The sequence below is a fragment of the Plecotus auritus genome, assembly GCF_963455305.1.
Source record: "Plecotus auritus genome assembly, chromosome: 12".
Classification (NCBI taxonomy): Eukaryota; Metazoa; Chordata; class Mammalia; order Chiroptera; family Vespertilionidae; genus Plecotus; species Plecotus auritus.
This window is the reverse complement of record NC_137778.1, coordinates 32,145,114-32,157,749: the sequence shown is the minus strand read 5'-3', so window position 1 is coordinate 32,157,749 and position 12,636 is coordinate 32,145,114. Positions and strand designations below refer to the sequence as shown.

General features: G+C 45.9%; 1 protein-coding gene across 1 annotated transcript; it reads left to right on the top strand.

Annotated features, from left to right (window-relative positions):
• The first annotated feature begins 67 nt into the window (after window positions 1-67).
• Window positions 68-7,239, top strand: MRPL9 (mitochondrial ribosomal protein L9). Its single transcript, XM_080649197.1, has 7 exons — window positions 68-478; window positions 647-803; window positions 1,280-1,404; window positions 1,596-1,646; window positions 5,808-5,909; window positions 6,598-6,681; window positions 6,797-7,239. The coding sequence occupies exons 1-7, from the start codon at window positions 341-343 to the stop codon at window positions 6,929-6,931; spliced, it is 792 nt and encodes a 263-aa protein (XP_080505323.1). The 5' UTR covers window positions 68-340; the 3' UTR covers window positions 6,932-7,239.
• The last annotated feature ends 5,397 nt before the right edge of the window (window positions 7,240-12,636 follow it).

Sequence of the window (12,636 nt, the reverse complement as noted above, 5' to 3'; positions counted from 1 at the left end):
CCTTTTCTAGACTGTCAGATTGGCGGCGACTCCAGAGAGGCACACCGAAACCAAGAGGGAGAGAGTGTCTTTTCCTCTCTGCCAGTACAGTGGGCGTCCCTCCTCCGAAAAGAAACAGGGAGGAAACAGTGTGGTAGACGCTGAGTCGCGAAGCGTCGGCTCAGTTCTCTGGTCTCGCGGCTGCAGCGACGCCGGGAAGCCGAGATCCTCCCCGCGCTGCGCCTGCCCCTCGGCTCCGCCGGGAGCGATCCGCGCCGCCTCAGGCGTGCCGCGGGCACCCGGCGGGGGCCTTCCTTGCGCAGGCGCGGGCCGCCTCTTGGCCCCCTCCGCGCCCGGGAACATGGCGTTCCCCGGCCGGGCTCTGCTGCGCGTGGCCGCTGAGCAGCTACTGCGAGGACGAGTCGGGGCGCTGCTCCGGCCGCAACTCGAAGGGGGCACCCCAGGCCTGGAGCGCGGCTTCAGCCTCTCTCACAACCGGGTGAGGACCGGGTCTGGGTTACGGGATCCTTGACTTTGGTGAGGCCATTTACGCCCGTCGCGTTTCTGGGGGCGCGTTGAGCTGTGGCGGGCTCCCCTGGAGGGGCGGACGGAGCGGGGACGAAGGGCCACTCCGTGGACACTCGCTCACCCGCTCTCCGGCCGCCAGGGCACGGTCATCGTGGAGCGCTGGTGGAAGGTGCCGCTGGCCGGGAAGGGTCGGAAGCCGCGCCTGCACCGGCGGCACCGCGTCTACAGGCTGGTGGAGGACACGAAGCACCGGCCCAAAGACAACCTGGAGCTCATCCTCACGCAGTCGGTAGAGGGTAAGGCCAGGGCAGAGGTGCTGCTAACTCGGGCTGGGCCTGTTGGGCATCAACTTTTTCCTGCCCTTTCCTGCTTTGTGGGAAAGAGCAGCTCTCTGAGCAGAGAAAGGCAACGGCATAAAAAGTGCTGTGATCGAGATGTAGATGTTGGCCTCCTGTGTGGAAAATTAGAACAGGAATTCAGGAACATTAGTGTGTGTGTGTTTGGCGCGGGGGGGAGGGCGAGCGGGCAGGAGTCGGAGAGGCCTGTGTGCCAAAGATACTGAATTCATGTGATTGGACAACGCTTCACTTTGTATGGAGAACATCAAGTTTCTAAATAGACCCTAATTAGAAGCCTTTTAAATGTTCCTAGTGAATGTTAACATTCTTCTAGGAAGAATAAGAACTAAGAATAAGAGGCGCTTTTTTTCTTGGTCATCTTCCCTTTAGGGACTCCTAGCTAGTTCTGACCCAGTGTCTGTTGGCTTTGGCAGAGCTTGGAGTCCGGGGTGACTTGGTTTCAGTGAAGAAATCTGTGGGCCGTAACCAGCTTCTTCCTCAAGGACTGGCTGTATATGCATCCCCTGAAAACAAGAAGTTGTTTGAAGAGGAGAAATTGGTGAGCTCAAAGAAAGGCAGAGCTGGGGCTAAAACCTTAAGATTTCCTCTAGCAACTTCTGTCCCTTTTATATTTAATTTGAAAATGAAATGGTGACTGGACCAGAAATCCAGCCTATGCCTCGCATAGTAAGAGTTTGTTGTTATTTACTATGGACTCACTTTTTTTTCATCTTTATCTTTCTTTTCCAGCTAAGAAAAGAAGGAAAGTTAGAAAAGATCCAGACCAAGGCCGGTGAGGCGGTGAGTAGAAACACAAAGTCTTTATTTGTTGGTCATCTACAGGAGTCGCCAACCTCTTCTTGAGTGGTTTCTTGATTTCCTTGAACGCTCTTGATTGCAGACACCAAGTAGGGAAAGGGGAAGTGCTGTGGCTGCCATAACTGGTACTGAGACCTGGGGAGCCCTGGCCTTTTGAGTGACGTGCCCTAGCTTACTGAGTGAGGCCCCAGCGTGGAAGAGTGTGCGATGGAAGCTCTGCCTCGGTGATACTTACAGACAAGTTTGAGAGAACATAAACACGTACAAAAGTAATCAATAAACTTAAGACAGTAAATTATAAGCGTGACAGGGACCAAAATGGACTCAGGTGATTGGAGAGGGCTTTTGTCCAGATGGATTGAATTTGGTCTTGTGGGGTTAATAGGATTTGGATAGGCCGGGAGGGTATTTTTTTTTTTTTTTAATCTTTATTGTTGAGAGTATTACAGATGTCCCCATTCCCCCTCCCCAATGCCCCCCTCCACCTGGTTCCCACCCACCCCAGGCCTTCACCACCCTACTGTCTGTGTCCATAGGTAAGATCTTTGGTTAATCTCTTCCCGCACCCCTTCCCCCTTTCCCTCTGAGATTCGTCAGTCTGTTCCATGTTTCCCTGCCTCTGATTCTATTTTATTCACCAGTTTATTTTGTTCATTAGATTTCTTGTTCATTTATTTTGATTTTTAGATTCAGTTGTTGATAGGTATTTGTTGCCATTTTATTCTTAATATTTTTTATCTCTTCTTCCTTTTTAAAGAATATCCTTCAACATTTCATATAATACTGATTTGGTGGTGATGAATTCTTTTAGCTTTTTCTTATCTGTGAAGCTCTTTATCTGACCTTCCATTCTGAATGATAGCTTTGCTGGTAGAGTAATCTTGGTTGCAGGTTCTTGGTATTCATCACTTTGAATATTTCTTTCCACTCCCGTCTGGCCTGCACAGTTTCTGTTGAGAAATCAGCTGACAGTCATATGGGCACTCCCTTGTAGATAACTGCTTTTCTCTTGCTGCTTTTAAGATTCTTTGTCTTTAACCCTTGGCATGTTAATTATGATGTGTCTTGGTGTGGGCCTCTTTGGGTTCTCTTGTTTGGGACTCTGCGCTTCCTGGACTTGTAAGTCTATTTCTTTCACCACGTGGGGGAAGTTTTCTATCATTATTTCTTCAAATAGGTTTTTGCTCTCTTCTCCTTCTGCCCCCCCCCCCAATAATGCAAATGTGGGTACGGTTGAACTTGTCCCAGAGGCTCCTTACACTATCTTCATATTTTTGGATTATTTTTTCTTTTTGCTCTTTTGATTGGGTGTTTTTTGATTCCTCATATTCTAAATCATTGATTTGATTCTCAAAATCCTCTATTGTTGAATCCTTGTAAATTATTCTTTATTTCAGTTAGTGTATGCTTAATTTCTGACTGGTTCTTTTTCATGTCTTTGACATTCTCACTAAGATCCTTGAAAGTCTCATGAAGATCTTTGAGTAACCTTATAACCATGGTTTGAACTCTGTATGCAGTAGTTTGCTTGCTTTCATTTGTGACATGTTTGTCTCCACATTTTGGCTGCTTCCCTGTGTTTGTTTCTGTGTAGGTAGATCTGTTATGTCTCCTGGAATTGGTAGAGTGGCCTTGTGTAGTAGGTGTCCTGGAAGGCCCAGTGGCTCAGCCTCCCCAGTCACCTGAGCTGGGCACTCTAGGTGCACCCGTGTGGGCTGTGTGCACAGTCTTGTAGTTGAGCCTTGATTGTTGTTGGTGAGGCGGTGAGTAGAAACACAAAGTCTTTGTTGATCTTCTACAGGAGTCGCCAACCTCTTCTTGAGTGGTTTCTTGATTTCCTTGAACTCTCTTGATTGCAGACACCAGGTAGGGAAAGGGGGAATTGACCTCCAGGCCAATTGGCTATGAGGACCAGTTGTGACTACAGTGGGAGAGATGCTGTGCAGGAAACACCCCTACGGAGCAGGACTTACTTCAGTGATGCTTTGGTGCTGAGTCTGCCTCTTGAGTGTGCCCTTGTGGATGTATAGAGTTGTAATCTGCTGTGGTCTAAAGCTGTCCACCTGGTGCACTAGCTCTAGGACCTCCAGGGAGGTGCAAAGTCAGCCTCCCAAACCAGGGAGGGCAGGAGCTACAAAGGGATCTGCAGGCAGCTGCCATTTGCTGTTTTTATTGGGCTTGGAGGTGCCTAGGCGAGGCCCAGCTGTGAAGCAAGGCAGGCTAGTACTAGTGCCAGATCATGGACCTTTTATTGATAGGTTTGGGGCACTCTGTCACCAGCTGCAGCTTGTTGGATTTTAGCGAAGTCTGAAGCCTGAGCCAGGACAGGCCTTATTCATATGGAAAAGCTGCTGCAAACAGCTTGAGTGGGGCTGCAAATTGGATGGGGCAGGGTCTCGGGGAATCCCCAGGGTGGAGCAAACAGAGTGCTCCAGGCTCACGGAGACTCAGCTATGACTGCCTGTCAGCTCTCTGACAGGGAGGGTCCCAGCACAGGAACAGTGATCCCTGTGAGTACCCTTGCCTGGCAGAAAGCCTCCACTCCCGAGTTCCTGCCCTGATGCCAGGCAATTCAATTCCTCCACCTATGTGTCTGGGTCCCCCAGCACTGAAGCTCAGAAGTGGGACCGTGTAAGTTTGTGTGCAGGTCCTTTAAGGGGAGCACCTGGGTCTCCAGCAGCCTCCTTGTCACTCAGCCACAATCTCTGCTGGTTTTTACAACCAGCTCATAGTTTGCAGGGATTTCCTCTTCCCAACTCTGGAACCCCAGGTTGGGAGTCTGGTGTGGCTCCTCACAGGCTGTCTCCCTAGAGACAATCTACCCCCCCCCCCCTTGAAAAAATAAAACGGTACAGATGGGTGTCGGACCAGCCCATCCTGCACCTCCACCCCTGCTACCAGTCTCAATGTGCTGCTTTATTTCTCTAGTTGTAGGATTTCCATTCAGCAAGCTTTACAGTGGTTCTACATGATGGTTATTCTGTATTTTAGTTATAATTTTGATGTGGTTGTGGGAGGCTGTGAGTACAGGCGTTAAATATGCCACCATCTTTTTTTTTTTTTTTTTTATCTTTATTGTGGAAAGTATTAGAGATATTCCTTTCTTTCCCCCCATTGACCTCCTTCACCCCGCACTCCTCCCAGGCCTTTACCATACTGTTGCCTGCGTCTGTGGGCTCTGCATATATGCATATAAGTTCCCCAGTTAATCTCTCCCAACACCACCTTCCCTCTGAAATTCGTCAGTCTTCCATGCTTCTATGTGTCTGGATCTATTTTGTTCATCAGTTTATTTTGTTCATTAGAATCCACATATAAGTGAGTTCATGTGATGTTTATTTCTGACTGGTTTATTTCGCTTCAGTGGGGTGTATTCTAAAGGGAGAAAAAGTGTAAGATAGTTAAAGCATGCTTTAGCATAGAAAGTAGGCTAGTTTAGCTAAAGCAGAGGACTTGTATAATATTAGGAAACATGGCTGGAAAGGGGGTTGAGACAGGATTTACAAAACATCTTGAATCTTCCGCTAGTGAATTTTATTTCATTCTGTAAGCAAGAAGGAATCATTAATAGGGTAGGGGTGGGATTGAAGGGCCAGAAGCATTGAATTAAAACAGCCTATGAAAGTCATTTCATCCTGAGATATACAAGTGGCTCCCTTTTTTTTTTTTAATCCTCACCTGAGTATATGTCATTTGCTTTAGGAAGGGAGAGAGAGAAACATTGATGTGAGAGAGAAACATTAATCGGTTGCCTCCTATACATTCCCTGACTGGCCAGGAATCCAACTCTCAGCCTAGTTATGTGTGCCCTGACCAGAAACTGAACCCACGACCTTTTGGTTTATGGGACGTGGTCCAACCAACTGAGCCACTTGGGCAGGGTCAGTGGCCCCAATTGAAGACAAAACATGGCCATTTGATTAGGGATAACCAGATATAGAGTACATTCTCCTCCAAAGTGTCACAAAAACATCTTTCCACAATATCAGCCTTGGGACAAGAATGTTCTCTTTCCATTTATCTTCTCACCTGTCTTGGCTGACTGTGAGGCAGAAATTGTGCCCTTTTCCTGAGCTCTCAGACCTTGTGCCTCTTGCTAATGTTTCTAACTCTAATGTAGCCTCTGTTTATAATTCTTCTCAGACAGTGAAATTTCTGAAAAGCTGCCACCTGGAAGTGGGGATGAAGAACAATGTCAAATGGGAGCTAAACCCTGAAATAGTTGCCCGCCATTTTCTAAAAAATGTGAGTGTTCCCAAATAGTACCATACCACTGAGGGTAGGAGATACCTATGGGAAGAAAGCCTGGGATTGATCTTTTTGTTAGAAACAGGTGTGAGTCCAGCTAGAGCAGTGGTCGGCAAACTGCGGCTCGCGAACCACATGCGGCTCTTTGGCCCCTTGAGTGTGGCTCTTCCACAAAATACCACGGCCCAGGCAAGTCTATTTTGAAGAAGTGGCGTTAGAAGTTTAAAAAATTTGGCTCTCAAAAGAAATTTCAATCGTTGTACTGTTGATATTTGGCTCCGTTGACTAATGCGTTTGCCGACCACTGAGCTAGAGTTAGGGAAAAGTGTTCTTGGCTAGTTTGCAGGGGTGTGGGAGGGAAATGGCTAAGGACTAAGGTTGGTCACATAGAATCTGAAAACAGATAAAATATGGTATCATTTATTTCCTCTCTAGCTAAGGAAAAACAGAAAATATGACTTCACTGGAAAATTTTTATTATAATTTTAGTCTGTAGCCCTGTTTCTGTTTGTGAATCCACCTCTTTCTGAGAAATGAGGCCTGAGTTTCTCTGCCACTATCTTCTCTGCCCTCCTGTGGGATCAGCCAGGATAAACTATACAGGAAATTCTGGAACCCTGTTTATGAGGTTGCCTATAATGGCAGACATGTAAACAGAGCTCCTTTTCTATGATTTTTTTTCCAGCTTGGTGTTGTGGTAGCCCCACATGCATTAAAGTTACCGGAAGAGCCCATCACACGATGGGGCGAGTATTGGTGTGAGGTGACAGTGAGTATTTTACATACCGTCTCCTTTTTCTGACTTGGTGAAAAGCTGGGGTTGGGTGGTGGTAGCTATTACCTGCCCAACTGATCTCTGGGGATTCCTGTTGTTTTGTACGCAGGTAAATGGGCTTGACACTATCAGGGTACCTATGTCTGTGGTGAACTTTGAGAAACCCAAGACAAAAAGATACAAGTACTGGTTGGCCCAGCAAGCTGCCAAGGAAACGGCCCCCACCAGCTCCCAGACGATCTGAACCTACTCCCTCAAAAGTGGTGAAGCAGAATCTGAGGCACGGTAGAGCAAAGATGAGCCAGCTCTGACCAAATATGGAATTTGAGACCATATGGGGACACCGGACTAAACTGCATATATATGTTGAATTCTGCATATTTGTCATCTCCATCTTCCTTCGACTATTATCACATCTCGCCTTATTGGGGCAGTCCTGCTCAAGAAGTACCAAGTTGTAGATATGATAAGGTAAATATTCATAGATCAGAAACAGTCTATATTTCCTCTTCCTCCATTGGAATTCATTTTGGAATAAATGGAAGAGCTAGCCATTGTCTTTAGTGCTTGCCTATCCTCATCATCCAAATTGAACATTTATGTCCCAAAAAGAAAGAGTTTGTGTTCTTTTTAGGTGTTTACTGAGCTTGAGTAGTCTGAGGACAGGACATCCACATGATATGTCCTCTTGAGCCACTGGGGTTTGCTGCTAAAAAGGAAGAAAATACATTTGCAGACCACACCTCACAGTTGCTGTGGGCAAATTACTCAACAAACTATTATGTCTTTAGTCTTAAAATTTACTCTCGCCCTAGCCGGTTTGGCTCAATGGATGGGACATCAGTCTGTGGACTGAAGGGTTCCAGGTTCAATTCTGGTCAAGGGCACATGCTTGGGTTTCAGGCTCGATCCCCAAGGGGGGCATGCAGGAGGCAGCCAATCAATGGTTCTCTCTCATCATTGATGTTTCTATCTCTCCCTCTCCCTTCCTCTCTGAAATCAATAAAAAAATATATTTAAAAAAAAAAAACTTTCACCCTGGCTCAACAGTTGCTCAATGGCTAGAGCATCGGTCTATGCACCACAGGGTTGCAGGTTTGATCATCTGGGCTGTGTGTGCGGGAGGCAACCTATCGATGTGTCTCTTACATCAGTGTTTCCCCTTCTCTCCTCCCCTTCTTCTCCCGCCCTCTCTCTCCCTCCTTGCCTTCCTCACTCCCTCCCACTTTTTCTAAAGATCAAAGGAAAAAAATATCCTCGGGTGAGGATTAAGAAAACACACACAAAAACTTACTCCCATTAGGTATTTTGAGAAAGTCATCAATATGAGTAAGCATAATGGATTCTACTTTTCTAAGGCAACCTGAATTAAAGGCTAAGGGTAAACGTTGATGAAAATGAGATGAAGTTTAAAAAAACTTCTGTATTGTTTTTTGAACCAATTTCTAAGATTTTGAAAAAGAAAATACCTTGGTTTCCAGACCAAAGTTAAGATAGGGGCTGGTTGTTAGGTAATTATAGAATAGGTATCTTGATAAGAGATGAAGGAAGTAGTTCTACATAAGTTCAAGGTCCATTAGTAGGAAAAACACCCAACTGTTAAATGGATTATGTGAGAGACACTCAAATACAATGAGATCATGCAATTCAGGTGGCTAGAGATGGGACCATTGACACTGCTATCCTTACCAGAAACCCAGAGCTTGGTTTCTGTCATCCTTTTTGAGCCAATTAAGCTACCACTCCCAGACCATTAAGCACTTATGTTCACTTTCATCCACATGAGGCCATCCCAACTAAAGAGAGGTCTGTCGGTAGTTGCACTGGTAACTACCCAACCTCACACTTGCCAGAACTCCATAACCGGAGTCGAGCACAGGTATTGTTTGGAATTTGCCATTTCTCTGATCCCCATCTCTATTGTCATTGAAATGGAAAGCTCATTTAACACAGCATCTTCCCACATCCTGAAGCGCTCTGAAACAGCAATAGGCACAACATTCCACACAACCGATCTCAAAGTGTTTAAATACTTGCCATAGGGTGAAGTACTGGTGAAACAGATTGAGTTGGAGATTTGCATGCAGGAATTTTATTGGGAGGAGTTTTCTGGATCAACATCTGTGCGGGAATGAAGGAAGCAGGATTGTGTAGAGACAAAAGTTGAGCTGTTGTTGTATCAACAAAGATCTCAGTCAATCCCACAAGCTCAAGCTAGGATGGCTCTGCAGAGATGTGTATCCCATTGAAACAAATGGCCAGGCCAATATCCCCCCACATAGACTTAGGAAAGGGGCAGAGACCTAGGGTGAGGTTACCAACTTCAGACAAAGGCAGTTCCCAGAGGGGGTACTCAGATGAAAGCAGCCACCCCCACACCCCTGCCAGGGTGGTATCAAAAGGCAAAGTAGGGAACCATGATTTTCATCCCACCAGCCAGTAAGGAGCTCTCCTCCCCCTCCATGGTGTCAGTAGGGAACCTGGATATCTACTTCCCCCTGCCTTCCCACAGGGTAGTATCAGAGGAGACCTACTGGAGAGTTAGGACTTTCGCCATTACCCAGCAGTAATGAAGTAGCATCCGTCATATTGGAGACCATGAGGAGAGCTGCAATCCACCAGCAGTAAAGGGAGCTCAATTTACCTTGGGTATCAGTGGAGGTGAAGTAGGGAATCTAAAATTCCACTTCCACCTGGAAGCATGAAGTCCCCTCCCTCCTCCCGTGCCAAAGCAGTCTCAGAGAAAATAAATACAAAAATGTTCATTCCCCCTAATGAGTTGCAATTTTAAAATATATAATCATACCAAGAACTAGGAAGATCTCAAAATGAATTTTAAGACAATCAATAGATGCAAAGATTGAGATGACAGCGATATTAGAATTATCTGACAAAGATTTTAAAGTACCCATGATAAAAAAGCTTCAGCAAGCAATTATGAACACGTTTGAAACAAATGGAAAAAAATAGTTTCAGCAAAGAAATGGAAAAATCTCAACAAAGAAATAGAAGTTATAAAGGAGAACCAAACAAATATTAGATCTACAAGGCCCTGGCCAGGTAGCCCAGCTGGTTATAGTGTCATCCGATAATGCCAAGATTGTGGGTTCAGTCCCTAGTTGGGGTACATACAAGAATCAACCAATGAGTATGTAAGTGGAACAACAAATCCATGTTTCTCTTGCTCTCATTCTCTTCCTTCCTTTAAAATCAATAAAATAAAAACACTATAAAATAACCAAAATGGAAAGTTAAGTGGATGGACTCAACAACAGAATATAAAAGAGGAAAGAATCACTGAGCCACCCCTGGTTACCTTTCGGAAGGGCCTTCAAGGGACAGCACAGGCCCCTCTGGACCTCTTGCATGAACTGGACAGACTGCTCTGTCTCCTTTCAATCCCAGCTGTCACAGTCCCAGCAGGAAAGAGATGGCACGTGTAAAAGATTTTCTGGGAGGATTTTGGCAAAGGGACTGTTGACAGGTGTGAGAGCAGGGGTAGACAGCCAACCAGGGAGATGGCACCCCTCAAACAGACCATCCAAGGCAGGGGTGGGCAAATTTTTTGACTCGAGGGCCGCAATGGGTTCTTAAACTGGACCGGAGGGCCGGAACAAAAGCATGGATGGAGTGTTTGTGTGAACTTATATAAATTCAAAGTAAAGGAGCGGAGGGGAGAGCAAGAGAACCCTCCGCTCTTTCGGCTCCGCGGGCCGGATAGAACAGCCGAACGGCCGGATCCGGCCCGCGGGCCGTAGTTTGCCCACGGCTGATCCAAGGTCTCAAGGGAGTGGGACCACGTGATCACGCTAGAGTGGGCACGTGAACAGGGGGCGGGGCCATGTGATCAAGGGGAAATGGGCACTGTTTTCCGTTTCACACTAAAATAGTCCTAACCTGCAACATGAAAACTTTTGGTTTACACCCTTTTCTCACCAGCATGGCCACACTTGGGACTCTCTCCTCAGTGACTTCCCTGTGCAGGTCAAATTGGCCCTGCTACTTCCCTGAAATAATAGCCGCTATCTATGAAGGCCTACTATGGGCTAGATGTGTAATGACAACTCTCACAGCAAATCCACAAGGGACGTGCTATCACCCTATCGATAAACTCAGCAACCCAAGAGAACAACAGGAATGGTTTAAGAATGCTGAGTTCGTTCTTTTCAACAAGCCCTTAGTGAGAGGCTAATGTATGCAGAGCACCTGGTTCTTTTGGATTCAAGCTGAATTTCCCATGGAGGCTGAAAAACTTCAGGGTTTACACATTTGTTGCACATGCCAACCTGCTCCTGGGGAGATGCTTTTACAAGTTGGATGTGAGTTCGGTCATGTCAAGGGTGTGTGAAGGTAACATCTAGTAGCAGCCCCTCTTTTTGCAGTTAGGAAAACCACGGCACTAAGAGGCAACGAAGTCAAAGTGAGGGAAGACTTCAGGCAGAATTTCCTTGGAGGAAACAAGAGTTGCCCTTCAGGTTTAATAATGCAGAGCTATGGGATTAGATAGTAACTGGGTGCCTACAATTCCAATTCAACTGTTAACATTCAGTTCCCATGTGGGGACACATTTTATGGCCACCTCCTTGTGCCCCCACCCACCACCACAGTGCTAGTCAAGTGGCCCTCCTTTATGTGTCCAAAATAGCTTGAATGTTCCTTGTATCATTTCACTGAAACTATTATAATTATCTACTAGTGGCCGGGTGCATGAATCCATGCACATTGAAAGGAAATTAATTAAAATAAATACTTTAATATCGCTATTCACCCAGAAGTGTCAACCAAATTCACAATCGACAATGTCAGATGGAAACACATGCATGCGATCGGCACCAGTAAGGGCTTTATATGTATTGCGCATGTGTGAGTCAACTTAGACTTTTATAGCTAAGAATAAAACTGCTTAATTAGACCTGCTTTCTGATTTAGCTAAACTTTTTCCAGCCCAGGAAAGCACCCCAACTTCTCTTTCAGGTAATTGTCAGCAACACAGCAGTAAATATCAACATGAAGCAGATTATTATTGTAGATCACGCAGGGAGAACAAAGGGTAAAATATTTAACTGCAGCAGTGTTTGACTATATTCTGCACAGTGAGAAAACCTGAAGTCATTGTCAAGGTCCACCATTTCTTCTTTTCAGTTGGGTCAAGTTTCTAAGCTTTCTAAGTCTCCATTTTCTTGCTAATGAAAAGAAAATGAGTCTCCTAACTACCTACTGCAGGACTTCTGTGAGGATCAAATGAGATGACCTGGGTTTTATTCTAAGTGCATGGAAGACTGTCAGTGAAAACGCTTCACAGACATTTAGTTACAGTGTGAAATGTTTCCACGTGGCTATAAAGCAAGTCGTATTCCTGGGCTGAAGAAACTGCAAGGAGGCTAGTCGCTAGGGAAAGGAAGCTGGGCATTGCTACATGACATCATTACCCTGACGGTCAGACACTTGGCATATTAGCCTTTTATATATAGAGATTTGTCTTCACTCCTTGAGGAAAGTGTGTGTTTTATTCCCCAAACTGCATCCTGAGTCCATAATATGTCCTGATATCTGTTGAATAAATGAATAAACAAATGAATTACCAATCTGGCAAGGTTTCTTTTCTTCCAACACTTGAAGAAGGAGACATCTAAGGTGCTCAGAAAGCAGCACTGCCAGAGATAAGGTCCCGGATTTGGTAACTTGGGGAGAAACTTACTATTACAAGAATCTGTCAATCTGTGAATATTTTCCCACTCCTGGCCCTGTTTCTCTTCCTCCTGCTCTTCCCACGCAGGCCTAGAACAGGCATTCTCCGAGTGCTGTCTCGAGTTCGGCCGTCCCCAGGAGAGGGCAGCAGAGGCCCACTCAGCTAGGAGAGGGCCTTGCTTTCTGGATGCTGCCCTTCCTTCCCACCCCTTCAACCGTGAGACCAAGGCCGTCCTTCCTGCACGCCTGCTTTGGCGTGAA

Coding starts and splice junctions, on each gene's coding strand:
- MRPL9 (XM_080649197.1), top strand. CDS start 341: ATGGCGTTCCCCGGCCGGGCTCTGCTGCGCGTGGCCGCTGAGCAGCTA. Junction 804..1,279: donor CCTCACGCAGTCGGTAGAGG/GTAAGGCCAGGG, acceptor TGGCTTTGGCAG/AGCTTGGAGTCCGGGGTGAC. Junction 1,405..1,595: donor TGTTTGAAGAGGAGAAATTG/GTGAGCTCAAAG, acceptor TTTCTTTTCCAG/CTAAGAAAAGAAGGAAAGTT.